The sequence below is a fragment of the Bos taurus genome, chromosome 3, assembly GCF_002263795.3.
Source record: "Bos taurus isolate L1 Dominette 01449 registration number 42190680 breed Hereford chromosome 3, ARS-UCD2.0, whole genome shotgun sequence".
Classification (NCBI taxonomy): Eukaryota; Metazoa; Chordata; class Mammalia; order Artiodactyla; family Bovidae; genus Bos; species Bos taurus.
The window spans coordinates 21,641,376-21,667,788 of NC_037330.1; the positions used below are offsets into that span (position 1 = coordinate 21,641,376).

At 44.3% G+C, this 26,413-nt stretch overlaps 1 protein-coding gene across 1 annotated transcript in view; it reads left to right on the top strand.

Annotated features, from left to right (window-relative positions):
• Window positions 1-6,741: 6,741 nt before the first annotated feature.
• The window catches only part of PDZK1 (PDZ domain containing 1), a gene marked incomplete in the record, with an annotated part of 47,637 nt that continues 27,965 nt past the window's right edge, over window positions 6,742-26,413 (top strand). Inside the window, 6 exon segments of the mRNA NM_001034611.2 lie at window positions 6,742-6,817; window positions 12,932-12,938; window positions 12,940-12,943; window positions 12,945-12,952; window positions 12,955-12,959; window positions 20,739-20,750. Coding sequence (NP_001029783.1) covers window positions 12,932-12,938; window positions 12,940-12,943; window positions 12,945-12,952; window positions 12,955-12,959; window positions 20,739-20,750 — 36 coding nt within the window.

Here is a 26,413-nt window from a genome sequence, read left to right on the forward strand (position 1 = left end):
AAAGTTATGACCAACCTAGATAGCATATTGAAAAGCAGAGACATTACTTTGCCAACAAAGGTCTATCTAGTCAAGGCTATGGTTTTTCCAGTGGTCATGTATGGATGTGAAAGTTGAACTGTGAAGAAAGCTGAGTGCCGAAGAATTGATGTTTTTGAACTGTGGTGTTGGAGAAGACTCTTGAGAGTCCCTTGGACTGCAAGGAGATCCAACCAGTCCATCCTAAAGGAGATCAGTCCTGGGTGTTCTTTGGAAGGACTGATGCTAAAGCTGAAACTCCAGTACTCTGGCCACCTCATGTGAAGAGTTGACTCATTGGAAAAACTCTGAGGCTGGGAGGGATTGGAGACAAGAGGAGAAGGGGACAACAGAGGATGAGATGGCTGGATGGCATCACTGACTTGATGGACATGAGTTTGGGTGAACTCCGGGAACTGGTGATGGACAGGGAGGCCTGGCGTGCTGCAATTCATGGGGTCGCAAAGAGTCGGACACGACTGAGCAACTGAACTGAACTGAACTCCCAACCTCTTAATTTATCCTTTCCCTCTTTCCCTTTTGGTAACTATAAGTTTGTTTTCTATGTCTGTGGGTCTGTTTCTGTTTTTTAAAAAATTTCATCTGCATCATTTTTTTTTAGATTTCATATACAAGTCATATACGGTATTTGTCTTTGTCTGACTTACTTCACTTAGTATGATAATCTCTAGGTCCATCCTTGTTGCTGCACGTGGCATTATTTCATTTTTACTTTATGACTGAGTAATATTCTATTGGATATATGGACTACATCTTTATCCATTCATCTGTTGATGGATATTTAGGTTTCTTTCATGTCTTGGCTATTTTAAGTAGTGCTGCTGTGAATATTGGGGTATATGTATCTTTAGGGGGGAGGAGGTATATATATATTTTTTAATTAGGGGTTTTTTGTCTTTTCTGGGCAGAAGGCAATGGCACTCCACTCCAGTACTTTTGCCTGGAAAAATCCCACAGATGGAGGAGCCTGGTGGGCTGCAGTCCATGGGGTCCCAAAGAGTCGGGCACGACTGAACAACTTCACTTTCACTTTTCCCTTTCGGCATTGGAGAAGGACATGGCAACCCACTCCAGTGTTCTTGCCTGGAGAATCCCCGTGACGGGGGAGCCTGGTGGACTGCTGTCTATGGGGTCACACAGAGTCGGACACAACTGAAGCGACTTAGCAGCAGCAGCAGTCTTTTCTGGAGTCAGTGCCCAAGAGTGGGATTGCTGGATCATATGATAACTATATTTTCAGTTTCTTTCTGACAGCACTGAGTCCTTGTTGTTGCTTGTAACTTTTCCCTAGTTGTGGCGAAAGGTAGCTACTTGCTGATTGTGGTGTGTGGGTTTCTCACTGTGGTGGCTTCTCTTGTTGCAGAGTATGGGCCTCCGTGGTTGTGGCACATGGGCTCTACAGCATGGACTTATTTGCCCGGTGGCATGTGGAATCTTCCTGGACCAGAGATCAAACCCATGTCCCCTGCATTGGCAGGCAGATTCCTAACCACTGGAGTACCAGGGAAGTTCTATTTTTAGTTTTTCAAGGAACCCTCATAATGTTCTCCATAGTGGCTATGCCAATTTACATTCCTCCCAACAGTGTAGCAGGGTTCCCTATTCTCCACACCCTCTTCAGCTTTTATCATTTGCAGACTTTTTGATGATGGCCATTCTGATTAGTATGAGGTGAAACCTCATTGTAGTTTTGATTTGTATTTCTCTAATAATTAGTGATGTTGAGCATTTTTTCATGTGCTTTTTAGCTATCTTTATGTCTTCTTTAGAGGAATGTCTATTTAAGTCTTTTGCCCTCCCCCTTTTTTTATTGAGCTAAATAAGCTGTTTGTATATTTTGAAGATTAAGCCCTTGTTGTTTGCATTCTTTGCAATTATTTTCTCCCAGCCCATAGGTTGTTTTTTTTACTTTGTTTATGGTTTCCTTTGCTGTGCAAAAGTTTATAAGTTTGATTAGGTCCTATTTGTTTATTTTTATTTCTTTTGCCTTGGGAGACTGACCTGAGAAAACATTGCTATGATTTATGTCCAAGAATATTTTGTCTGTGTTGTCTTCTAGGAGTTTTATGATATCATATCTTATATTTCAGTCTTTAAGCCATTTTGAGTTTATTTTTGTGTATGGTGTGAAGAAGTATTCTAACTTCATTGATTCAGCTGCCTGGCTTTCCAAACACCACTTGCTGAACAGACTGTCTTTTCTCCATTGTATAGTCTTGTCTCTTTTGTTAAAGACTAATTGACCATCAGTGTGTGGGTTATTTCTGGGCTCTCTAGGCTGTTCCTTTGATCCATATACCTGTTTTTGTGCCAATACCACACTGTTTTGATTATTGTATGTTTGCAGCATTGTCTAAAGCTGACGTTTTGAGAGGCAAAGTAATGCTAAGTGATAGAATCATTTCTGGAAACATGGCAGACTAGAAAACCTGAAATCCTTTTCTCTACAAAGTTCATGGAAATACTGGGTAAAATATATATTAAAAAAAAAAATGTTTTCAACTAGATAGTTGAACTTGGAAAAAAGGAAAGAAATTGCTAAGGTCCAGAAGTGAAGAGAAAGTGAAGTGAAAGAAAGTGAGGAGAAAGCTAAAAACCAATAACCAAGTAGTCTATTTTCCCAGGGTCACTTTGGGACAGGAGTTAAGACCTAGGAACTGAGACCCTGCATGGAGCCCAGAATCTCAGAAGGCTACAATCTCAGTGAAAGGGTGGGGTAAAAACCAATCCTGTTGGCAAAAGGAGATTCATTCATCCACTCACTCATTCATTTTTGGAAAGCTTGTTATAAGCTAGGCTTATATTCTAAGCCTAATATAATATAGGCTTATATTCCAAGCTAGGCTCTTGGAATACAGTGACAAAACAATTACAAATCTCTATCCCTGGGGAGATAATATTCTGGTGGGGAAGAGACAGAATATAATTCATAAACATTATATAAACATGATAAAAGGAGATAGGTTTATGGAAAAAACAGAACAGGGTAAAGTGGATCAGGAATAAGAAGGAAACCACCTGTCTTGGCCTGGACTCTGAGAAGAAAAAGAATCTTCTCTTGCAAGTTCCTGACCATGGATCTGCTTTCAGGAGGTGCTGGTGCTGTAACTGACATTCATTTTTTGCATGATCTAGAAATGGCAACCCACTCCAGTGTTCTTGCCTGGAGAATCCCAGGGACGGGGGAGCCTGGTGGGCTGCCGTCTATGGGGTCGCACAGAGTCAGACATGACTGAAGCGACTTAGCAGCAGCAGCAGCAGAAGCACTACAGCAAGTAACCAACATAAATTGACCCAAGGTTTTTCGTGTCTTTCTTTACCATTCTATGTGTATGGAGAAGATCTGCTTGACAAAAACAAAACAGAAAACCCTCCACCCGAGCTGCCAGGTGTTCCATAGATAAAGCCCAGGCAAATTTAAGCTCACAATAAAAAATATAAAACTGTTAATAGCAGATTTAAGATTCAATTCAGCATCTATTTGATGCCAAATTCCTTGCTCATAACTCTTGCCCCTATATACACCGGGGCAGGACTCCACTACATCCTCATGGGCAGGACTCACAGCACTTAGGTTCACAGAATCTTAGAGTTGGAAGCAACCCAAGAAATCACCTACTCCAATCCCCTAACAATGTAGGACATCTTTCTGTAACATGACACAGGTTATCATCAGCCTCTTCTTGAGTACCTCTAGGGAAGGAGAGCACATTCCTTGGATAGTGGGAGGCTTTATTGTAAAGGAAAAACAATTCTACCTAAGGAGACAGACAGGCTCTGTAAGCCTTCTGAGCCAGGAGATCTGATAGGATAATTAACCAGATGGATTTAAAGGCTTCTTATCTGTAAAATAAGATAAGGGGCTTATCCTGGGGCTTCCCTGGTAGCTCAGACGGTAAAGCATCTGCCTGCGATACAGGAGACTTGGGTTCGATCCCTGGGTCAGGAAGATCCCCTGGAGAAGGAAATAGCAACCCACTCCAGTATTCTTGCCTGGAGAATTCCATGGACAGAAGAGCCTGGTAGGCTACAGTCCATGGGATCGCAAAGAGTTGGACACGACTAAGCGACGTCACTTCACTTATCTGTAAAATGGGGATATTGTCTCGTAAGATCATGCTGAGGGTTAACAGAATAATGGATATAAAGGCTTACCAGGCACACACAATAGACAGTGTTATTTTCCCTTATCTTTAATGTCTAGCTCTAAGTAACTGATTTAAATAATCAGCAAAAAGACCTACTCTGCTTTGCATTAACCAGATCACAGCCACTTATTGCCATGAGATTTTTTAAAATCCAGATTTTAGTGAGGGCAAATTGCATTTGGTTCCATGTAACAGTGGGGAAGAGTTTTGTCATTAAAACAAACAACTGCTCATTTCTGTTTAACTTTGAACCAATAGTGTCTCTGTATATCAAGGCCTCTTCTATTTCCAGTTTCCAGGCTGTTATCTATCCCATCTGGCCTGGGGTGAAGAGTAAGTCTGAGAAGTCTCTGAATACAGACGGAGGGTAAACTGCACTGTGAAGCTGCCTTTTCTTTTAATCATCCAATTTTTTTTTTTAATTTTAGAAATTTCAAGAATAATTCTGCTGACTTTGGCTACTTTAAAAATTAAAGAATTATTTCAATGCAACACAATTCATCCACTTGTAGGTGTATAGTTTGGTTGGTCAGTGTAGACAAAACCCACACTTGAGATAAAGAACTAATTCCCTCACTTCCAACTTTCCCCTTTAGGCCTTTGATTTTAAGAGGGATGCTGACAGGCTGGGATCCAGGGCAATAAGTATTGAAGTCATGGCAAAGGCAGACCACCTGAAGGAATGAAGAGATCCACTGACTCCCAGAGGAATGAAGGCTTATGAGGGATACAGCTTCCCTGGTGGCTCAGTGGTAAAGAATCTGCCTGCAATTCAGGAGACCGGGGTTCGATCCCTAGGTTGGGAAGATCCCCTGGAGAAAGAAATGGCAACCCACTCCAGTGTTCTTGCCTGGAGAATTCCATGGACAGAGGGCCTGGTGGACTATATTCCATAGGGTCACAAAGAGACGGACACGACTGAGCGACTCACATGGGGAATACATCAACCTTCAAATATTTGAAGAGCTGCTATGCAGAATAGAGTACACTTAGTGTGTAGCTCAGAGGGAGCCGTGAGGACTCCTGGGCAGAAGTGAGAGATGTTTTGATTCAATATAAAAAAACTTCTAAAAACAATGTTATAACAACCATTTACCTGATGAAAGTAAGTGAGACTCAGAGTTAAAAATGAATTCCTCAAAGCTTCTTGGTGGTCCAGGGGTTAAGAATCCACCTGCTAATGCAGGGGACACGGGTTCAATCCCTAGTCCAGGAAGATCCCACATGCTGCAGGGCAACTAAGCCTGTGTGCCACAACTACTGAAGTCCACACACCCGAGAGCCTGAATTCCATAACAAGAGAAGAGAAGCCACCTCAATGAGAAGCCCACGTATCGCAACTAGAGAGTAGCCCCTGATCACTGCAACTAGAGAAAGTCTGACTGCAGCAACGAAGACCCAAGGCAGTCAAAATAAATAAATTCCTCTAGATCAAACACTCAGTAAGTGATGGAGTCAGAATTTGAATCCAGGTGTTCTGATCTTACATCCAGATCTTTCCCCTTCTACTGTCCACTTTGGAAGACATGTAGGAGGCCCAGGTAGAAGTAAAGGTGGAGATGACCTGATATGAACTAGCTACTCAGATGTTTGTCATTGTTGACCATTTACCCTCTGGCTCCTGCAATGCCTTCACCCGAGAGCAGCCAAGGCCCAGCAGAGACAAGAGGCGCTTTTGGAACGTAGGTGGAGGAGGGTGAGGCCACCCTGTCCTCAGCCTGTGGTTCTCTTTGCTTCACTGCTGGGAGCAATCTCTTGCCCTGATTTCCAGTGTGGGCTGAGGATCCAGGTCAGTGAGAAGCCCAGCACTGGGTCTGCCTGTGTGGGTGCTGCTGATAGGGATCAGGTGCTCGGGGCTGGGGGCTGAGCTCAGGACACCACTGTGCTTCCCAGGCGCTGGCCCAGGAGCTTGTGGAAGCGCCTCCACCTGCCCAGCAGGGCTTGCCTGAGAGGTTCTGAACGTGGACGGGGAAACCAGTTGTCGGAGAAGAGAAACAAAGCACCCTCAGGTGAGACAGAGAAAGGAAAAAGAGAGGAGAGAGTGTATGAGGAGAGCAAGGGAGTCGGGAAATAAGAGCAGGGGCTTTACTGGCTCAGCTTCTAGGGAGCCTGCAATGTAAGAACGCCAGGTGGAGAGGAGGCAGGATGGGCATACACGGAGCTTTGCTCCTTTTACCGGGACTTCTTGGCCTGTGGCCTCCCAAGGGTGAGGTGGCACAGGCACTGCTCCCCAGGAAGACCTCAGGGTGCTCAGGTGCTGGCGATCAGCGCTGCCCTTGGCCTGGGGGACAGTGGTGGCTCTGAGGCTTGGGTATTGCTTGGGTGTGGCTCAGGCGAGCGGAAGGCCCCTCCATCCTGGCTGGCCTCCCCTCCCATTCTGCGCCCCTCTCTAGGCAGGTGGGCCCGAGCCTTGGGTTTGCTGAGGGTTTTCCAGGTTTGCCCAGCTCAGAGCCCAGCCAGCTGACAGCAAGCTGGACAGAGGTCATTTGAACTCAGACCACACATCCCTGTTAAATATATCAGCTTTTAAATCAACCTTTGTTCAAAGTCCAGTGAGTTCCAACTAGAGCTCACCAGCAGAGAGAGAAGTGCCTGGTGAGGCCAGTGGCTCCTCTTCCTCCAGGACCTAGGTAAGAACTGACTCGGGGTCCCCGTGACTGAGGGCCCTGACCACCTAAGCTGAGACCCCCTTCTTTCTTTTTCTTTTTCCATTTCTATGTAGTAGCTGGCTGTCCAGGGCAGAAGAGAGCCTGGTGGGGAAGAAGCCAGGCAGGCCCCTTTGGTGATGGTGGGATTGGGGGGTGAGGGATTCTCCACACTCTGAGGTTCTCTGTGCATGAGACAGCCAGACCCTCACAGTCTGGGGTCTGCTTCACAAGAGAATAGGTAATCTGACCCTCAGAGCAAGGTTTCCCAGGGTTGCACGGGCGTTTGATGTGTAGCCAGAGGGAGGGAGACAACAAACTTCACAGATTTCCAGGGAGATTCTTTCTCTCACAGAACCTTTCCACTGTTCAAGGGCTTTGGGTAGTAGAGATTTTCTTTTGGAAGCAGCTGTTAAAAGATACAACCTAACAACTTTCTCACTGGAAAATAAAAATGCTTTTTATCACATTATAGCTCTGAGAAATAAGAAAAGTCAGTGGATTTTTAGGCTGACTGAATTTTAAAACAGATCCCCAGACTTTACCCTCTGGAGTGTCTAGTTCTTTGGATCTTGTGAGGCCATGAAAAATCTTTTTTTTTCCTTCTGCAACATCCCTTCAGATGATTCTTGTGGGAAGGGACATCTGGGAGCCACTACTTAGTAACCTATATCCTAAGCGGAAGTGGTCAAGGGACTTAAGTGTGACTGTCGTCTCGGGGCTACCCAGCAGAGGAGATTCCTGGTCTGGGCTGGCTCTGCAGGAACATACACCTCCTCAGTTACAGTTCCTGCAACATTGCACCCATAAATGAACTCTCAGTCCCATTTCCAAAAGGCACAGGGGCTCTTTGTCTCAGGCCATGGTTGTCTAGTCACCTGGAGTCACATGTTCTTCCCTGCAGCGAATAACTCAGGGACTTTGAGTCTCTGTGTTATGACAAAGCAAATTGTTCTTATCTTTGATTCTTTTGTTTGTTCTTTGCACCATAAACTATGAAGTTGCTAGTAATGATGTTTTACGTTCATAGACCACTGGTTAGACAACTCTTTCTCATCCCAGGGAAGGAACATGGGACTGGAATACAAATAACTTGGGCTTTGATTCAGTTGTTAGTGACAGGCCATTAGACAAGTCCCTTTGCCAACTGGAGCCTAAAGTTTATTGCCTATTAAAGGCTCTCATCTTTTCCCCAAGGCTGTATTGAAAATAAAATTAGAAATATGTGTTCAAGCATAACCACAAATGTGCTTACATTTCAAATATGTGTCTCCAAAGGCCCCGTGGAGCAGTGGGGCAGCCTCGCTGTCAGCTGGGAGATCTTGTGTTTTAATCTCGTTGAAAGTATTAGTCACTCAGTGTTCTGACTCTTTGCGACCCCATGAACTGTAGCCCACCAGGCTCCTCCGTCCATGGGATTTTCCAGGCAAGAATACTGGAGAGGGTTTCCATTTCCTTCTCCAGGGGATCTTCCCAACCCAGGGATCAAACCCGGGTGTCATGCATTGCAGGCAGACTCTTTATCATCTGAGCCAACAGGGAAGTCCTTAAAAATGTGCAACGAATTTGCATATCATCTCATTGAGTCTCTGTTTACTCATTTATCAGTAAGGGGCTGAGACTAGATGATTGCTGGTGTGCTTTTCAGCCCCCCAAATATGATAGATACTGGAGCTTTGAAGGCTGGCTCCTGCTTGTCATTTGGGCATGAATGGAAATGTTACCTTCCCAGGAATGGCTTTTAAATTCAGCTTCCTCCTTCCACCTCACCACCAGATCTCATCATTTGTAGCCTTTATCATCAGAAATCATCTTGTCTACTTTTTGTCACCTTTGGCAGATGTTAAGCTCTAGAGAGCAGGGGTCTTGACCTTTGTCTTACCTTGACCTTACCTGCTCTTAGAACAATACCTGCCATAGAGTAGATGCTTAGCTTCACTGATAAACGGAAGTTAGTGTGGCAGGGAGAGAGCTATAAGAATAGAGTCAGTATGTTTGGATAATGCTTTTATCAAGGAGGAGGCTGAAGAACTCTGATACTCTCTCAGGCACTTAAGGTCCTTGCCTGCGTGTGTGCTAAGTCACTTTAGTCGTATCCAATTCTGTGTGACCCATGGACCGTAGCCCGCCAGGCTCCTCTGCCCATGGGATTCTCCAGGCAAGAATACTGGTTTGAGTTGCCATGCCCTCCTCCAGAGGATCTTCCTGACCTAGGGATTGAACCTGTGACTCCTGTGGCTCCTGAATTGGCAGGCGGGGTCTTTACCACTAGTGCCACCTGGGAGGCCCTTAAGTCTGATAGAATGGGAATGGACGTCTCTGGACATCTTGGTTAAAGGATTTTCACATTTGTTGCAGGAATTTGATGACAGTGACAAGGCAGAGCTAGAACTAGACATATTTTCCTAAAGAGTTCAGCATCTCCTTTCCTTGGCCCTTCATGATGATCTCTTTGCCTGGTGAGCATCGTCACTAAATGATTAAGTATTAGAAACCTGAATTACAGAACAGATGTGTTCTTACTCTCATGAGGAAATGAGGAAATCACCTATCTCCTCACCCGTCAAATGGGTGTAATAGCACCTAGTTCCTAATGTTACGAGAATGAGACTGGAGAAGCACATGGTGCCTCTGGCACCTTAAGTGCTACTATTCTGATGATCATCAGACAGTTTTATGATGGGCATGACCCCAAGGAAGGAAGGAACCCAGGCAGTGGAGAGGAGTTTTGATAAATATGAAAGATAGCTCCTACTCAGCTCCACGGCAGCTGTGGTCCGAGATTCACCATTCGTGAACATGTGTGCTTGCTTAGTCACTACATCGTGTCCAACTCTTTTTGCTACCCTATGGACTGTAGCCCTCGAGGCTCGTCTGTCCATAGGATTTCCTAGGCAAGAATACTGGAGTGGGTTGCCTATTCCTCCTCCAGGGGATCTTCACTGCCCGGGGATCGAACTTGCATCTCCTGCATTGGCAGGCAGACTCTTTACTGCTGAGCTACCAAAGAAGCACCCCCGCCTCCACCCCTCTGATTCGTGAACATGCCTCTGCTATTCCTTTTGCCTGGAATGCCTTCCTCCTCCCAGTCTAACTACTTGGGTTTCTTAACACAGCCCTCATGGTTGGGAGGCTGGGCAGATGGTGGGAGGAACCCAGATTCAACTGAGTTTAAATCCAGATTCTGCTGTTTATCCAAATAGCCATGGAAAACCAGCTTACATTTTCAGGGACTTTTCTCTTGTGAAGCAGACCATTAGGATTAAGTGAGAACTCATAAAATGTAACCTAGGCTGGTGCTTGGAGCCTAGTAGGAGCTCAATAAATGTGTATAAAAATAACAAACATTTTCTTTTCTAGTTGAAATTTAGAGGCTGGAGTGATTCCTTCAGACTGTAGTGGTCAGGCAAGGATTTGTATATGACCTATAATTTGAGCTTCTCTGGTGGCTCAGATGGTAAAGTGTCTGCCTGCAATGCGGGAGAACCGGGTTCAATCCCTGGGTTGGGAAGATCTCCTGGAGAAGGAAATGGCAACCCACTCCAGTATTCTTGCCTGGAGAATCCCACGGATGGAGGAGCATGATAGGCTGCAGTCCATGGGATTGCAAAGAGTCGGACACGACTGAGCGACTTCACTTTCACTTTTAAAATTTGAACAGAGCCTTGAATATGGTTAGGTCTTTAATTCATCCACTTGGAAAAAAATGTGACCTACTATAAATAAATAATTGGGGGTGGGGGCTGGAGGTGTTTCAGGCACAGCATGTGGGGTGAGCAAAAGGCGGGCTGGGTGTGGGTTGACTACATGTGTGCTGAAAGGTGACACTGAGGAGCAGAGGGGGATAAAGTTGGGCTTGATTATGTTGTGCTTCAAAGCCTTCCTGATCAAGGAGTTTGGAATTTTAGGTTCTTTTTTTCTTTTTTTTAAGTTTTTATTTTGTATTGGAGTATAACCAATTAACAATGTTGTGATATTTTCAGGTGAACAGCGAAGGGATTCAGCCATATATATACATGTTTCCATTCTCCCCTAAACCCTCCTCCCATCCAGACTGCCACTTAAAATTGAGCAGTTCCATGTGCTATACAGTACGTCCTTTTTGATTATCCATTTTAAATATATCAGTGTGTGTACGACCTTCCCAAACTCCCTAACTATCCCTTCCCCTTATCCTTCCCCACTTCCTTGCAACCAAAAATTTGTTCTCTGTTTTGTAAGTAAGTTCGTTTGTATCATTTCTTTTTGAATTCCACATATAAGGAATGTCAAATGCTATTTCTCCTTCTCTGTCTGACTTCTCTCAGTATGACAATCTGTAGTGGATTTTAGGTTCTTAAGTGTTATTTTTAGAGACTAACATGGTGAAAGAAAGACCAGGCAATTTGTCTTGAGGCAGTGACTGGGAGAGGCCAGAGGACTTTAAGTTATAGGGAAAAAAGCCAGGGGGCAGAAATGCAGATTCAGTAGAAAAGCAAGATACCTACTTTGGGAGACACTCTCATTCTGGCCAATCCTCAGGATAGTTTGGCTATTTTCAGGTACCAGTTTTGTCAGCAGCACAAAGTATCCTTTCTCCAAGGGTGACTCTTGTTTCCACATGATATTGACTTCGTCTCTCTCCCAACTTGCAGAACTCTTAGATCAGCAAGTAGAGTGAGGAAGGCCTTGAACTCCAACAAGGAGTCCTGTCTTTTAGGACAAAGTATCCTTCATGATGGGTGGGTTGGGGGAGGGGCATTCAGTGCCAGCAGGCCAAATGAATTTCAAGATAAGCAGATTCCATTCCTTATCATAAGAGAGAAACAAGAATCATTCACAGCCTCTGAGCACTCTTCTCTACTGGAACACATTTCATTAATTTCCCATACTTGAAATTTATGGCTGCCTAAGTCCAAAATCACTGTAGATGGTGATTGCAGCCATGAAATTAAAAGATGCTTACTCCTTGGAAAGAAAGTTATGACCAACCTAGATAGCATATTAAAAAGCAGAGATATTACTTTGCCAACAAAGGTCCATCTAGTCAAGGCTATGGTTTTTCCAGTGGTCATGTATGGATGTGAGAGTTGTACTGTGAAGAAAGCTGAGTGCCGAAGAATTGATGCTTTTGAACTGTGGTTGTGGTGAAAATTCTTGAGAGTCCCTTGGACTGCAAGGAGATCCAACCAGTCCATCCTAAAGGAGACCAGTCGTGGGTGTTCATTGGAAGGACTGATGCTGAGGCTGAAACTCCAATACTTTGGCCACCTCATGCGAAGAGTTGACTCATTGAAAAAGACCCTGATGCTGGGAGGGATTGGGGGCAGGAGGAGAAGGGGATGATGACAGAGGATTAGGTGGCTGGATGGCATCACCGACTTGATGCACGTGAGTTTGGGTGAACTCTAGGAGTTGGTGATGGACAGGGAGGCCTGGCATGCTGCTATTCATGGGGTTGCAAAGAGTTGGACACGACTGAGCGACTGAACTGAACTGAAGACCAAACAGTAATCTTTACAGTGGGAAGGTACAGTTAGCAAAAACATATCTTGGAGCCCTACTTATTTTCCTATTTTTGATACTAATTTAAAACTAATACACTGGAGTGTTTTGAATTTCCACAGCTCTTGCTTTGTAAAGGAGGAATCCAGCTGGCTTAATCTGCAGCAAAGATATTGAATCTGCTCTAGGTAAAATATTTTTGAAGAAGGATGAAATTGAATTTCATTTATCTCCTCCTTGCTTGAGACATCTGTCAAAACCAACTGAGATACAATAGGATTTCTTCTATGTTGTTGGAAGAAACAGTGTCTCCCAAGGCTCTTAGGCGGGCTGTGAAAGAAGACACACCTGGCCCAGCACAGAAGCCCACGATCAGGGCTGTCAGCTATAGAGGATTCTCTGATGGTCTGTAGGTGCTGACATAACATCACCAGTCTCTACCAGTTGTAGTTTTCCAACAAAAGTCTGTGTTAGTCACTTAGTTGTGTCTGACTCTGTGACCCCGTGGACTTGCCTGTCAGGCTCCTCTGAGCATGGAAGTCTCCAGGCAAGAAATCTGGAATGAGTTGCCATTTTCTTCTCCAGGGCATCTTCCCAACCCAGGGATTGAACCCAGGTCTCCTAGCATTGCAGACAGATTCTTCACCAACCAAGCCACCAGGGAAGCCCAAAAAGAGTCTAGTGATTTCTTTGTCTAACTCATTACACAGAAATGCTGAAGAGGCAGCATTTCTCACAAGGGCATCATGTGTGGACACGCCTGGTTGAGCTTCCTGGGAAGGTTGCTTTCTCCTTGCTGAAGTTCAAAGTGTTTTGCAGACCAAGCATGGAGTTTTAGGGTAAAGTGAGTAACATTCAGTTTGAATGTTAGCCGAGAGTTCCTGCCCTCTCTTCCCCTCATGCCTCAATGAAACGGAAATCATTTACTCTCTGGTTACATCCTAGGTTATACAAACATCCTCCTACAGTTGCAGGAGTAATAAACATTATTCCCCACTATCTTGCTCAGTTTTTGTTCTTTGAGTTTTTCACGCCTTGGGTGTTGGTTACCTAAGCACCTTGTACGGAGAGGTTGTGTTTTCTTTGCAGTCTGACACTGTCTGCACCATTGATTCCTATTTTCCTCTTATCTAAAATAGATGGAGTACCTGTTTTATTCCATCTTATCTAGATAAGATGGTTGGTCCAAAGCACTCATGACTGATGGCAGTAGATTACTGTATTGATAGAATGATCCACTGCATCCTAGATTTGAGGAGAAAGACAAAGAAGACAGCACTGGGTATTTTCTTTCCTGACAGTAGTCATTGCACCTGGCTGTCACTGCCCACAGCCCCTTTCTGATTTCCCCCTCCAAGCAGAATGCTGTTCATCCCACATCCGTTCTCTCATCTTTTGGAAATCCAGTGATGTTGGTCCGGTGAGTGAACCTGTTCCCTAGTCACTCCCTGGTGACCACGATCACCTGCACCTCGGTATGTCAGGTGATACTCCCTCACTCCATCTTCTCCACCCTTGTATGTGGGTCCCTTGGCTGCTCTATCTTGTACTCACTTCTGTTAGAACTCATTTTCTCCAGATGTTTGGATTCTCTGGCCAGCTTAGTTCTGTAAAAGCTCCCCAGAATCTTTTACCTCCTTAACACATGACATTTGGTTCCATTTTGGTAATTCTCTAGCTTTCAGTCTTACATGACAGTTCTTAGGGAAATCTGAGTTCATTATCTGAGCTTGATTTCATGGGGGAACAAAATCTTCAGCTGACTTTTCAGCAGCTAAAACTAACTTTGCAGAGATGGTCCAGAGTGAGGAGACAGAATCTCTGACCTGACAATCAGGAGGCCTGCTCATCCCTATCACTCAATCTCTTGTCTGCTTCACAAGGAAAATCAGAAACACTGCTCAAATGTCATCACAGGGAACGGAATTCCCATGGACTCAGGACTTCCACCAGAGAGCAGGGAATATGGTTCACCTGGAGTGGGCTTCTCTGCTCCAGACACTGAGCTTAGATTGCTCTAGACCATCTGTCTTCAGTGATCTTGGCCCGGTGCACTGATCCATGTGCATTTCCTATTTCTGGTGTATTTCTATCTCCAGGTCAAAATTAAGGAAGCCACACATGTTCTCATAGCTAGCAAGTGGTGACAATGAAATTAAAAAGTGGGTTTGGCTTTAAAACTCTGGTTCTTTCTAATGTACTTTATCCAGACTAGAATGCTCAGGGAAGATACAAATAAAAACAAACTCCCTTCACGTCAGCCACGTACCTGTGTTTAGACTTTTTGTTACTGGAAACTACTCTGTCCTAAACATTGTTTAAGATGACTTTTCCTATGTCAGCCACTTAATTTTCAAAACTGTTCCTCAGTCCCCTCTTCCTTCCTCTCCCCATTCATCCTGCCCAGCCAGAAGACTAGAATAGAAGCTAGAACTAGAACAGAAGCTAGAACACTTCATCTTTTCCATCACTCCATCTTGGTAGCTCAGTGCTGCATGCATGCTCAGTTGTGTCCGACTGTGGCTCCATGGACTGCAGCCCAACAGGCTCCTCTGTCCACGGAATTTTCCAGGTAAGAAAACTGGAGTGGGTCGCCATTTCCTACTCCATCAGATCTTTCTGACCCAGGGATCAAACCTGAGTCTCTTGTGTCTCCTGCATTGGCGGGTGGATTCTTGACCACTAGCGCCACCTGGGAAGCCCTCATGCAGTTTCTCTTCCTCACAATTCACACCAGCCTCACAGTCTCACGTTTTAACAAACGCTGGGCTCATTTTACGGAGAAGGCAATGGCACCCCACTCCAGTACTCTTGCCTGGAAAGTCCCATGGGCGGAGGAGCCTGGTGGGCTGCAGTCCATGGGGTCGCTAAGAGTCGGACACGACTGAGCGACTTCCCTTTCATTTTTCACTTTCATGCATTGGAGCAGGAAATGGCAACCCACTCCAGTGTTCTTGCCTGGAGAATCCCAGGGATGGGGGAGCCTGATGGGCTGCCGTCTATGGGGTCGCACAGAGTTGGACACGACTGAAGAGACAGCAGCAGCAGCAGCAGGGCTCATTGTACACATAGAAACCCTCACCTCCTAGCCATCTGTTTTAAAACATGTCATGCTCCAACCTGGGGTAAAAGTGACCACTTTCTTCTTTTATTCTTGATGTCTTGGGTAGGCCAAAAAGTTTGTTTGAGTTTTCCCACAGGCTCTTATGGAAAATCCTGAACGAACTTTTTGATAAACCCAATACATAGTGAGAAAAAGCCATGAGAAATCATGCTGATTGGTCTTGTATAAATTCATGAGATCTATATTTATCTGTCTAATGAAAAAAATATATTTTGGCCTAAGTTGTTACTTAGAAATTTTTATTCAACGTGTTGCCTGTTTACAGTGAAACAATGCTGAGGCTTTGGATAGCCTTTTTGCCAAGATTATAAACTGCCAGCCCAGGGGTCCAATTCTGTTTACTTTACATGAAGCCTTTCTAAAAACTTTGAAATAGCTGCCTGTTTTTAAATATGGGGACATTTCACATAAATCTGGACTTTTAAGTTCTCTTGAGAGATTGGAAGATCCAGCACGCTGGGCTCTTATTTCCTCATCAGCTCAGCTCATTTCAGTTGCTCAGTCGTGTCCGACTCTTTGCGACCCCATGAATTGCAGCATGCCAGGCCTCCTTGTCTATCACCAACTCCCGGAGTTTACCCAAACTCACGTCCATCGAGTCGGTGATGCCATCCAGCCATCTCATCCTCTGTCATCCCCTTCTCCTCCTGCCCCCAATCCCTCCCAGCATCAGGGTCTTTTTCAATGAGTCAACTCTTCGCATGAGGTGGCCAAAGTACTGGAGTTTCAGCTTTAGCATCATTCCTTCCAAGGAACACCCAGGACTGGTCTCCTTTAGGATAGACTGGTGCAGTGGCCTTTGGAGGTAAATACTGCTAATCCACACTCCTCTCCTAGCCACCTTCACCAATTTATCAGTCTGGGGCCCAGTGGAGAATGTGGGGAATGTGGAATGGTCCACATTCTCAAAGTTCCTCATTTGTCTCATTAAGTTGACCTTATCTTCCTCTTTGTCTCATTTTCCCCACTCTTCTCCTGCCTCAGTAGAAGTATTCTATCTCATCAAGGCCAAACCCATTTTCTATGCTGTCTGTATCATCCCTTGATATACAAACATTAAAAATAAACCCATCCACTAACCCTACTTCCCCCTCAAACTGCTATCCCAATCCTCTCATGTATCTGTTTCAGGATGTATCTGTATTCCTTGCCTCTGTTATTTACTAGGGTTCACTTGCTTCTTAGTCCCTTATCTGTCCTGAACTTCCATTTTCTAAACTTAGTGGCATTTTCTGTTTTTATTCTCTACCTCCTAGCAGGGTTTTGCATTGTTAACTATGTTGTCTTGAAATTCCTCTTTTAGATTGGACTGTAAAATCTTGGCCATCTGATTATTCCTTCTCAGCTTCCTTCTTGTCACCTAGATATCAGTATTACCCAAGGCTTTATCCTTGGCTCCCCTCCTTTCGTGTTGATACCCCTGGGCATCACATAAGCATTGCTGTGAGGCTTCTAGGCCACTGTTGCCCGAGCTCCAGGTCCATACTTCTGTGTACCTGCAGGATGTTCTGCCAAGTCCTCTAATTTTTAAAAATTTTTACCTTTTGAAGATTTATCCCCATATTTTCTTCTAAGAGTTTAGAAGAAACGGTTCTAACTCTTAATTTTTTCTTTGATTTTGAATTAATTTTTGTGTGTAAAGTGAAGTAGATATTCAATTCCCCCCCCTTTTTTTTCAGTCCTCTGATTTAAAACCATCTCAAACTGACTTTGCCGTATCATTCTTCATGACTATACCATCTTTTAATGGTACAACTTGTCTGTCAGTCACCAAGGCATGAACTTATGGGTCTTTTTCTTTTTTTGACTTCTTCCTTTCTAACACTCAGTCCAAGTAGGCAGTATTACTTGGAAGGTGCATTAGTCTCCTAGCTGTCATAACAGAATACCACATGACAGAATCCCTTGTTGCTTAAACAAAAATTTCTTTCTTCACAGTTCTGGAGGTTAGATGTCCAAAGTCAAGGTGCCAGCAGGGCTGGTTTGTCCTGAGGCCTCTGTTGGTTTGCAGATAGCAGCCTTCTTGCTGTTTCTTCACGTGGCCCTTTCTCTGCATACGTACTTTTCTGTGTCTACTTATAAAGATGCCAGACCCACATTTTTGGACCTCTTTTAACCTTATTTATCTCTTTACAAGGCTCTATCTCCAAATAGTCATAAGGCTTCAACATATGAATTTTGGGAGTGAAACAATTGAGTCCATAACAGACGGGGAGTCTAAAGCTTGAAGTAGAAAAAGTATCAAGGGTGAAGTGTTAGTTGCTCAGTTGTGCCCAACTCTGGGACCCCATGGACTTCAGCTCACCAGGCTCCTCTGTCCATGGGATTTTCCAGGCAAGGATACTGGAGTGAGTTGCCATTTCCTTCTGCAGGGGATCTTCCCGACCCAGAGATCGAAGCCAGGTCTCTTGCACTTCAGGCAGATGCTTTACTGACTGAGCCATGAGGGAAGCCCAGGAGAAAACTGGGCAAGGGTGATAAGTCCAGGGAAAGTCTACTGCTTGTGGGGAAGCAGACAGAATGAGGAAATGACCACAGAATTAGGGTGTTCTGGCAACTCAGAGCTGAGAGGAGTCAGAAGCACAGCTGTGTTCACATGGGGCAGTGACCTCAGAAGACAGAGCTGCGCATGGACCACTCTGTGCACCTCGATCCGGGGCCAGAAACCAGGCTTGACCACTGGAGCTTTTTGTGTCATAGAATTTTATTAAAGTATGAGAGAGAGAGAGAGAGAGAGAGAGAGAGAGAGAGAGAGAGAGAAAGCTTCTGACGTAGACATCAGAAGGGAGCAGAAAGAATGCCCCCTTGCTAGTTTTTAGCAAGGTGTTTATGTCTGTTAGAAAGCTGTTAATCAGATAAGAGAGACACCTCAAGGCTGAGGGAGTTTCATCAGGCCCCTCTCCCACAATATGAGTTTTATCTCCCGGTCATAAAACAATTGATATGAATACTGGCTTGTTAAGCCATTATCAGCTCAAGGTTTGAGAAAAGAAGAAAAAAGTTAGTCTTAGGCAGAAGCATTTTGAAGAAAGGCAGATTCCAAAGCAAATACATAGTTTCATTAACGTAGCTTAAGAAAAACATTTCCATAAGAAAAATGCATTAGTTAGCTCAAGGCAGAATCAGGTGTAGTCAACACAGAATTAAAAGGCGCCTCTTTTAATTTTGTGTAGAGAAGGAAAAAAACTGCCACTTGTAGTTTATCTCCTCCTGCCGCTTGGAGACCTCTGGCCTTCCTACCTGTTACCCTCTCAAATCCACAACAAGATTGTGTGAGTGAGGCAGGCAGTAATTAGGGAGAGTCACAGGGACCTGGTGTATCTCATGGTCAGTGTAAGTAAGTGTTTTGTACACCCGTGTTCTTGTACCTGTCCTGTCCGAGGCCATCTATGTATGGAGAAATCTGAGAGGACAGGATTGAAGACTTAGTACCATGTGTGGCTTAGTCCTCCCTAGTTCCTCCAGCTCTTTCACCTCTACTCTCATGTAGAGGTGCGAGGTCAGGTTGCATGTGAGGAGGATTAGTACAACAGCCATCCCTCCTACCACCCGTGGAGCCCAACTCTGGTCCTGTCCTTCTTCTGCTTATAAGCCTTGCTTGGTCCATGCCTGAGTGCATGCTAAGTCGCTTCAGTTGTGTCTGACTCTTTTCGACTCTATGGACTGTAGCCCGCCAGGCTCCTCTGTCCACGGGATTCTCCAGGCAAGAATACCAGAGTGGGTTGCCATGCCCTCCTCCAGGGAATCTTTCTGACCCACGGATTGAACCAGGCATCTCTTACGACTCCTGCATTGGCAGGTGGATTCCTTACCAATAGCCGCCATGGAAGCCCCTGCTTGGTCCCTGCTGACCACCAAACTAAGGCCAGATCCCTTGGACTGTTACTAGAGGCCTTTACAGCCTAACTTGTCACCCATGACTAAAGGATGTGTTGGCTGTTCTCCTGTTGGCTGTTCTTCAGTCACTTTGGGTTTTAGCTCTTCTTTGACCATCCCCAAGAACTTTGCCACTTCCATGCCTGAGGTTCATACTATTCTTTGTGGCTAGAATATTCTTTTCCTACTTCTGTCCTATTGAAGTCCTACCCATCTGTTGTCAATATCTAAATCAAATCCTATGTAAGTTGCGAAGCTTTCCTTAATTTGTGTCATGTTGTAGGTCTCATAGCATTTATACTCTGCTCATAGTGGTTGCTCATTCTGTACTAAAACTTTTCTTCACCCCTATTTAACTATAAAGTCCATGAGGATAGAGGTGGTGTTTTACTTTATTCCTTCAACCTACTTAACAGTGTTTTGCATATCAGTTCAGTTCAGTCGCTCAGTTGTGTCCAACTCTTTGCGACCCCATGAACTGCAGCACACTAGGCCTCCTTGTCCATCACCAACTCCCGGAGTCCACCCAAATCCCACCCAAACCCATGTCCATTGTGTCGGTGATGCCATCCAACCATCTCATCCTCTGTCGTCCCCTTCTCCTCCTGCCCTCCATCTTTCCCAGCATGAGGGTCTTTTCCAATGAGTCAGCTCTCCACATCAGTTAGCCAAAATATTGGAGTTTCAGCTTCAACATCAGTCCCTCTAATGAACACCCAGGACTGATCTCCTTTAGGATGGACTGGTTGGATCTCCTTGCAGTCCAAGGGACTCTCAAGAGTCTTCTCCAACACCACAGTTTAAAAGCATCAATTCTTCGGCGCTCAGCTTTCTTTATAGTCCAACTCTCACATCCATACATGACCACTGGAAAAACCATAGCCTTGACTAGATGGACCTTTGCTGGTAAAGTAATGTCTCTGCTTTTGAATATGCTGTCTAGGTTGGTCATAGCTTTTCTTCCAAGGAGCAAGCATCTTTTAATTTCATGCATGCAATCACCATCCACAGTATGAGGCAACTATTTGTGGCATGGACAAATGAAATCAGATTTGGGGCAATATGTCTTCTTGATGTTCAGTAGAATTTTGAGGGATCTTTGTTCATGATCCCAAAGAAGTTGCATGTACTCCAGGATGCTCATTGGAGAATCTAGTTGTTTGGCCTCAGACAGGAATGGAACTCAGGTTTCCACCCATCGGATGATGGAGGAAGAGAAATGGCCTCAACTCTTTTTTAAAAAAAATTATTTGTCTGTACTGGGTCTTTGTTGCTGCATGCGGCTTTCTCTAGTTGAGGTAAGTGGGAGCTACTCTTCATAGTGGTGCTTGGGTTTCTCATGGTGCTATCTTCTCTTGTCACAGTGCACAGGCTCTAAGGCAGGCAGGCTTCTGCAGTAGAGGCATCACAGCATGTGGAATCTTCCTGGACCAGGGGTTGAACCCCTGTCCCCTGCATTGGCAGGCGGATTCTTAACCACTGAACCATCAGGGAAGTCCCAACCTCAACTCTTAAGGTGGTTAGGTTTAGAGGGGCTGGAAAGGGTCCCCTCAGACTTAATTCACAGAACAAAGAGCCTGTGGGAGCTATTAAAGTTTGTTTTCATCTGCTGGATTCTGTTTGCCTGTGTCAGAACTAGAATGTGGTGGGAAGCAGAGGCAAAGGCTTTAGGTTGCCACACACTCCTGTGCTGCAGGTCAGGCAGAACCATGGGCAGAGTGCGATCCTGAGAACCTCTCCTAACCAGGCTGCTACCTTGGTTTCTCAAGTTGAGTAAAGGTGAGCTCAAGGTAGCTGTTAATAGTTCACCCAGCCTTGACATTCTTCTCTGACCCGTGAGGGTGTTATCCCAAGGCTGAGGGGGAGAGAAGGGGAGCTGGGAGCAGAAAGAGTTGTTTGGAGCATGAGCTTGTTAAACTCGCGGGGATTCTAAACATGCCCATGTTCCGGTTTCAGGCCTGGACTGAGCCAGTAGATCTGAGGTGGCGCCAAACTAAGCATCTGTTTTTATAAGTCTCTGTTAGTGATTCTGAGGGCCAGCTAGGATTGAGATTAAACATGTTAAGGTGATTGCGAGGATTAAATGAGATCATGTAGCATGCCTGAATATAGCATGGTGAGTTTTAAAGGGTAATGTGATTTACTATTACTGGCATCACCTGATGGTCTATAGATTTGTGCTAACCACTGAGTAAATCTGTTCTGTCAGAGGAAACCAGCTGCTGCCTTTGGGCAGACAACTCCCAGGACTGAGGAGATGAATGAAGATCCTCTAATTCTTGCTGACTTCACTTTTCCAGGAGTTATCTTTTCCTTCCTTTCCTCCCTCAGAAAAATTTGCTCTTCCCTGACTTGTGTTTGATCTGATCTACAGCAGTTTGGGGATTCTGTTTTTTTAAACTTTTATTGGAGTATAGTTGATTTATAATGTCTTGTTTGTTTCAGGTGTATAGCAAAGTGAATCTTATATACATGTATATATAATATACATATCTGTTCTTATATATAAAATATATAATATATCCATTATTATATATATATATAATATCCATTCTTTTCCCATATAGGTTATTACAAAATATTGAGTGGAGTTCTTTGTGCTATACAGTAGGTCCTTATTAGTTATCTATTTTATATAAATGTGTATATATATATATATATATTTATATATAGCAGTGTGTATATGTCAGTCCCAATCTCCTTATTCATCACTTTCCCTCACTTTCCTCCTTTGGTAACCAAAAGTTTGACTTCAAGATCTGTGGGTCTGTTTCTGTTTTCAGGATTCTTTCATAAAATAATACCTGGAAACTAACAGGAGTTCGATAACTGCTTTAGAGCAGGAAGTAATTCGGAAAACCCTGTGTTTCCTTTTGTTTTGGGAGATGCTTTGTGTTCTTGTCAGGTTCCCACTGATCTGGAGATGCTCAAATATTTCTCAGGAGACAAGGGATTTTGATAAACTAAGTACCTTTAAAATCCCCTCACCTCTAGTCCTCCCCTGCACTGAGTGGAAGTGGGGGCTTAGGAGCATTTACACCCATGGTATTTTTTTAACTGGACCTTTCCACTTACAGCAACTATCACGGAACGGAAGGCTTTCTGAGGTGCCAGTGACAAGGCAGCGGCGCTTCACTGCTGGGGATCCCACTGACCTGGGTATCAGTTGAAATGGAATCTCACTCTTTTCACAAACTAGCCTTGTCGGGGGAAGTCTTGCAGGTTCCAGACGCAAACACACAAACTGAGGGGAAAATGAGGCTTCCTGCTAGCCTTGGCCAGCTAAGCTGAACCCTTCTGGTGGTTTGAGTCTCACTTTTGTGGTCATGATCCTCTCAGGAGCAGCTCCTGCTCAGACTTGTGGCTCCACCCGGCCCTGCCGGGGGGGTGGGTGTTCCCCTGGGACCGGGAATGGGCCCATGTTGATGGCTGCCTGGACCTGGGAGACCTTTGCCTGCCTTGGCCTTGGAAGAGTCCCCTGGGTCCTACCAGATATTTCTCTCCTGTGGAAAATCACTGGATGGCTTCAGTTCTTTCTCTGGCCACCTTCCTAGGTCCTACCTGCCCTCCTCTGCTGTCATCACCTAGCCTTCCTAACTTCTAAGAGGTACCTGCATTTTCTCCTTGATCATGGACATATTATTCCCTTTCCTGGTAGCAATGATCTAATCCTTTTAGAAGGTGGGGTCTAAAGGTACAATTAATAATTAAGTTTGATTAAAAAAAATGTCTTTGGCTCTTACCTGGAGTCTTTCCTACCTACCAGCTGGCACTTTGTTCTTCCCACAGACAAGCAATTTTTTTGCCAAGAATTAATTTTCTCAGAGCTCAGAAATGGTTAGAGCTTTCTTTCATTTCCAGTGCTTTATTTTGGCTATTTAAACTGGGGAATAAAGCCGACGGAGGTTTTGATGGACTCCGGTTTCAGACGATTGCTCATATGATGTTGTAGAAATCCATGGGCCTTCACTAATTACATATCTATCTACCATAGGGCTCTGATTCCTGTATTCTCAGGAAGTGGAAGATGGGGGTGGGGGACTAAAGAAACAGGATCTTTTTTTTGTTGTTTTTTAAAAATCATTACCTTTACTTGTTTTTAATTTTTAAAAATTGAAGTATAGTGATTTACACTATTCTGTTTCAGGTGTACAGCATCCTGATTCAAAATTTTTATAGACTATACTCCATTTAATGGAGTAGGAAATGGTAATCCACTCTAGTATTTCTTGCATGGGGAATTCCACGGATGGAGGAGCCTGGCGGGCTACAGTCCATGGGGTCTCGAAGAGTCAGACATGACTGAGCAACTGAGCACGTACATACTCCATTTAAAGTTATTATAAAATATTGGCTATATTCCATGTGCTGCACAATATATCCTTGCAGCTAATTTATTTTATACACAATAGTCTGTATCTCTGAATCCCTGACCCCTGTCTTGCCCCTCTCCCCTTCCCCCCCACCACTGGTAACTACTAGTTTTTTTTATCTGTGAGTCTATTTTTGTTTTGTTATATTCATTTTATTTTTTAGATTCCACATATAAGTGATAATATATAGTATTTGTCTTTCTTGTCTGACTTATTCCACTAAGCATAGAACACTCCAGGTCCAGCCATGTTGTTGCAAAATTTCATTCTTTCTTGTGGCTAAGTAGTTTTCCATTGTATATATGTACCACATCTTCTTTATCTGTTCATCTGTCCGTGGACACTTGGCTTGCTTCTGTATCTTGGCTATTGTAAATAATAGTGCTATGAACATTGGGGTGTGTATCTTTTAGTGTTCATTTTCTTTGGATATATACCCAGGAGTGGAGTTGCTGGGTCATATGATAATTCTATTTTTAATTTTTTGAGGACTCTTTGTACTGTCTTCCACGCACCCATTTACATTCCCACCAACAAACGTATGAGGGTTTCCTTTTCTCCACATACTCATCAACACTTGTTAGTTGTGGTCTTTTTGATGACAGCCATTCTGATGAATGTGAGGGGATATCTCACTGTGGTTTTGATTTGCAAGAAAAGGAGGAAGAAACAGGAAACTACTTAAAAAAATTTATTTCTTAATTAGGGGATAATTGCTTTATACTGTTGTGTTGGTTTCTGCCATACATCAATGTGAATCAACCATAGGTATACATATATCCTGGAGAAGGCAATGGCAACCCACTCCAGTACTCTTGCCTGGAAAATCCCATGGACAGAGGAGCCTGCTGGGCTGCAGTCCTTGGGGTCACTAAGGGTCAGACATGACTGAGCGACTTCACTTTCACTTTTCACTTTCATGCATTGGAGAAGGAAATGGCAACCCACTCCAATGTTCTTGCCTGGAGAATCCCAGGGACGGGGGAGCCTGGTGGGCTGCCATCTATGGGGTCGCACAGAGTCAGACACGACTGAAGCGACTTAGCAGCCGCAGCAGCAGCATACATATATCCCTTCCCTCTTGAGTCTCCCTCTCACCCCCGACCCCATCCCACTGTTCTCAGTTGTCACAGAGCACCAGGTTGAGCTCCCTGAATCAAACAGCGAATTCCCACTGGCTATCTACTTTACGTATGGTAATGTATCTGTTTCAATGCTACTGTCTCAATTCACCCCACCCTCTCCCTCCCCAACTGTGGCCGCAAGTCTGTTCTCTGTCTGTGTCTCCACTGCTGCCCTACACATAGGTTCATTAGTACCATTTTTCTAGATTCCATATATATGCATTAATATATGATATTTGAGGAAACAGCATGCTTGACTACAAAGGTCCTTCCTATCTCAGTCCCAGGTTCCAGAGTCCCAGGCAGCCTCATCATGGAGCAGTGACAGTTTTGCTAAAGTGACAGATCCCGGCCCTGCCTTAGGGGCCAGTGTAACACCACTTTTCTTAGAAATGCATTGTGGAATTGTGGTATCTCTAGATCCAGGCATTCAATTACGAGGATCCACTATGAACAGTTGTGTTTGGGTTTAAGTATTGTGTTTTGTCTTCCCAGTTGAGGCCCAACCTCTTTAAAGTTTCTACGCTTTCACAACTTTAGAGTTGGTAATTACTTATCTTGCTAGATGATATTAGGCCTGTCTGTCCACGAGGTGTCACCCTAACATCTTAGGATACAAAGAAAAGAGTAATCTTTCTTTTCTAAGTAGGTTATTTTTGGTAGTGGATTATATAAACAGTCCATAACATTCATGGACAAATATATGGGAAACTGGCTGATTTTATTTTTGGGGGGCTTCCAAAATCCTGCAGATGGTGATGAGCATGAAAATTAAAAGAGCTTCTCCTTGGAAGAAAGCTATGACAACCTAGACAGCATATTCAAAAGCAGAGACATTACTTACCAGCAAAGTCTTCTAGTCAAGGCTATGGTTTTTCCATTCATGTATGGAGTGAGAGTTGGACTATAAAGAAAGCTGAGACAAAGAATGGATGCTTTTAAAGTGGTGTTGGAGAAGACTCTTGAGAGTCCCTTGGACTGCAAGGAGATCCAACCAGTCCATCCTAAGGAGATCAGTCCTGGGTGTTCATTGAAGGACGTGATGTTGAAGCTGAAACTCCATACTCGGCATTCTATTGGTTGTATGTTGAGAGAGATGAAATGGTCTGCGGTTAAAGGAACATAAGCGTGCGCCTATATAAAAAGAAAGGGGGAGATGCGGGGAGCTGCCCGTGAGAACGGGGTCCTTTGTCCGAAGGACACAGCTCTGGGAGCTGCCTCGGTCCTTGAGGGTTTGCTTGCAAACATAGCTCTCTGTCCCGCCACCCCCAGAGATTAGGCGCTTATTTACTGCAGGCACCTGGAGTTCTGTGCAAACTTCTCACACACAGGGAAATGTTATCTGGTGTAAGAAATAATAACAGGGTGCCATTCCCATGCTCTCAAGATTTCTTGTGACTTTTTGTAAGATGTATAGGTCAACCAAGAAAAAATGTCAACTGGCTTTTCTGTATAAATATAAGATGCTGAATAAAGTTGGTGTCAGACTGCGTCCCTTCGTGGAGACGTGTCTGAACCTCTCGACCCCATCTTTGTTGTAGTCTCTTGCTTTAGTTTCTTTCTTAGCCCCGCCGTGCACGTTCTCGGGACCTGATCGACT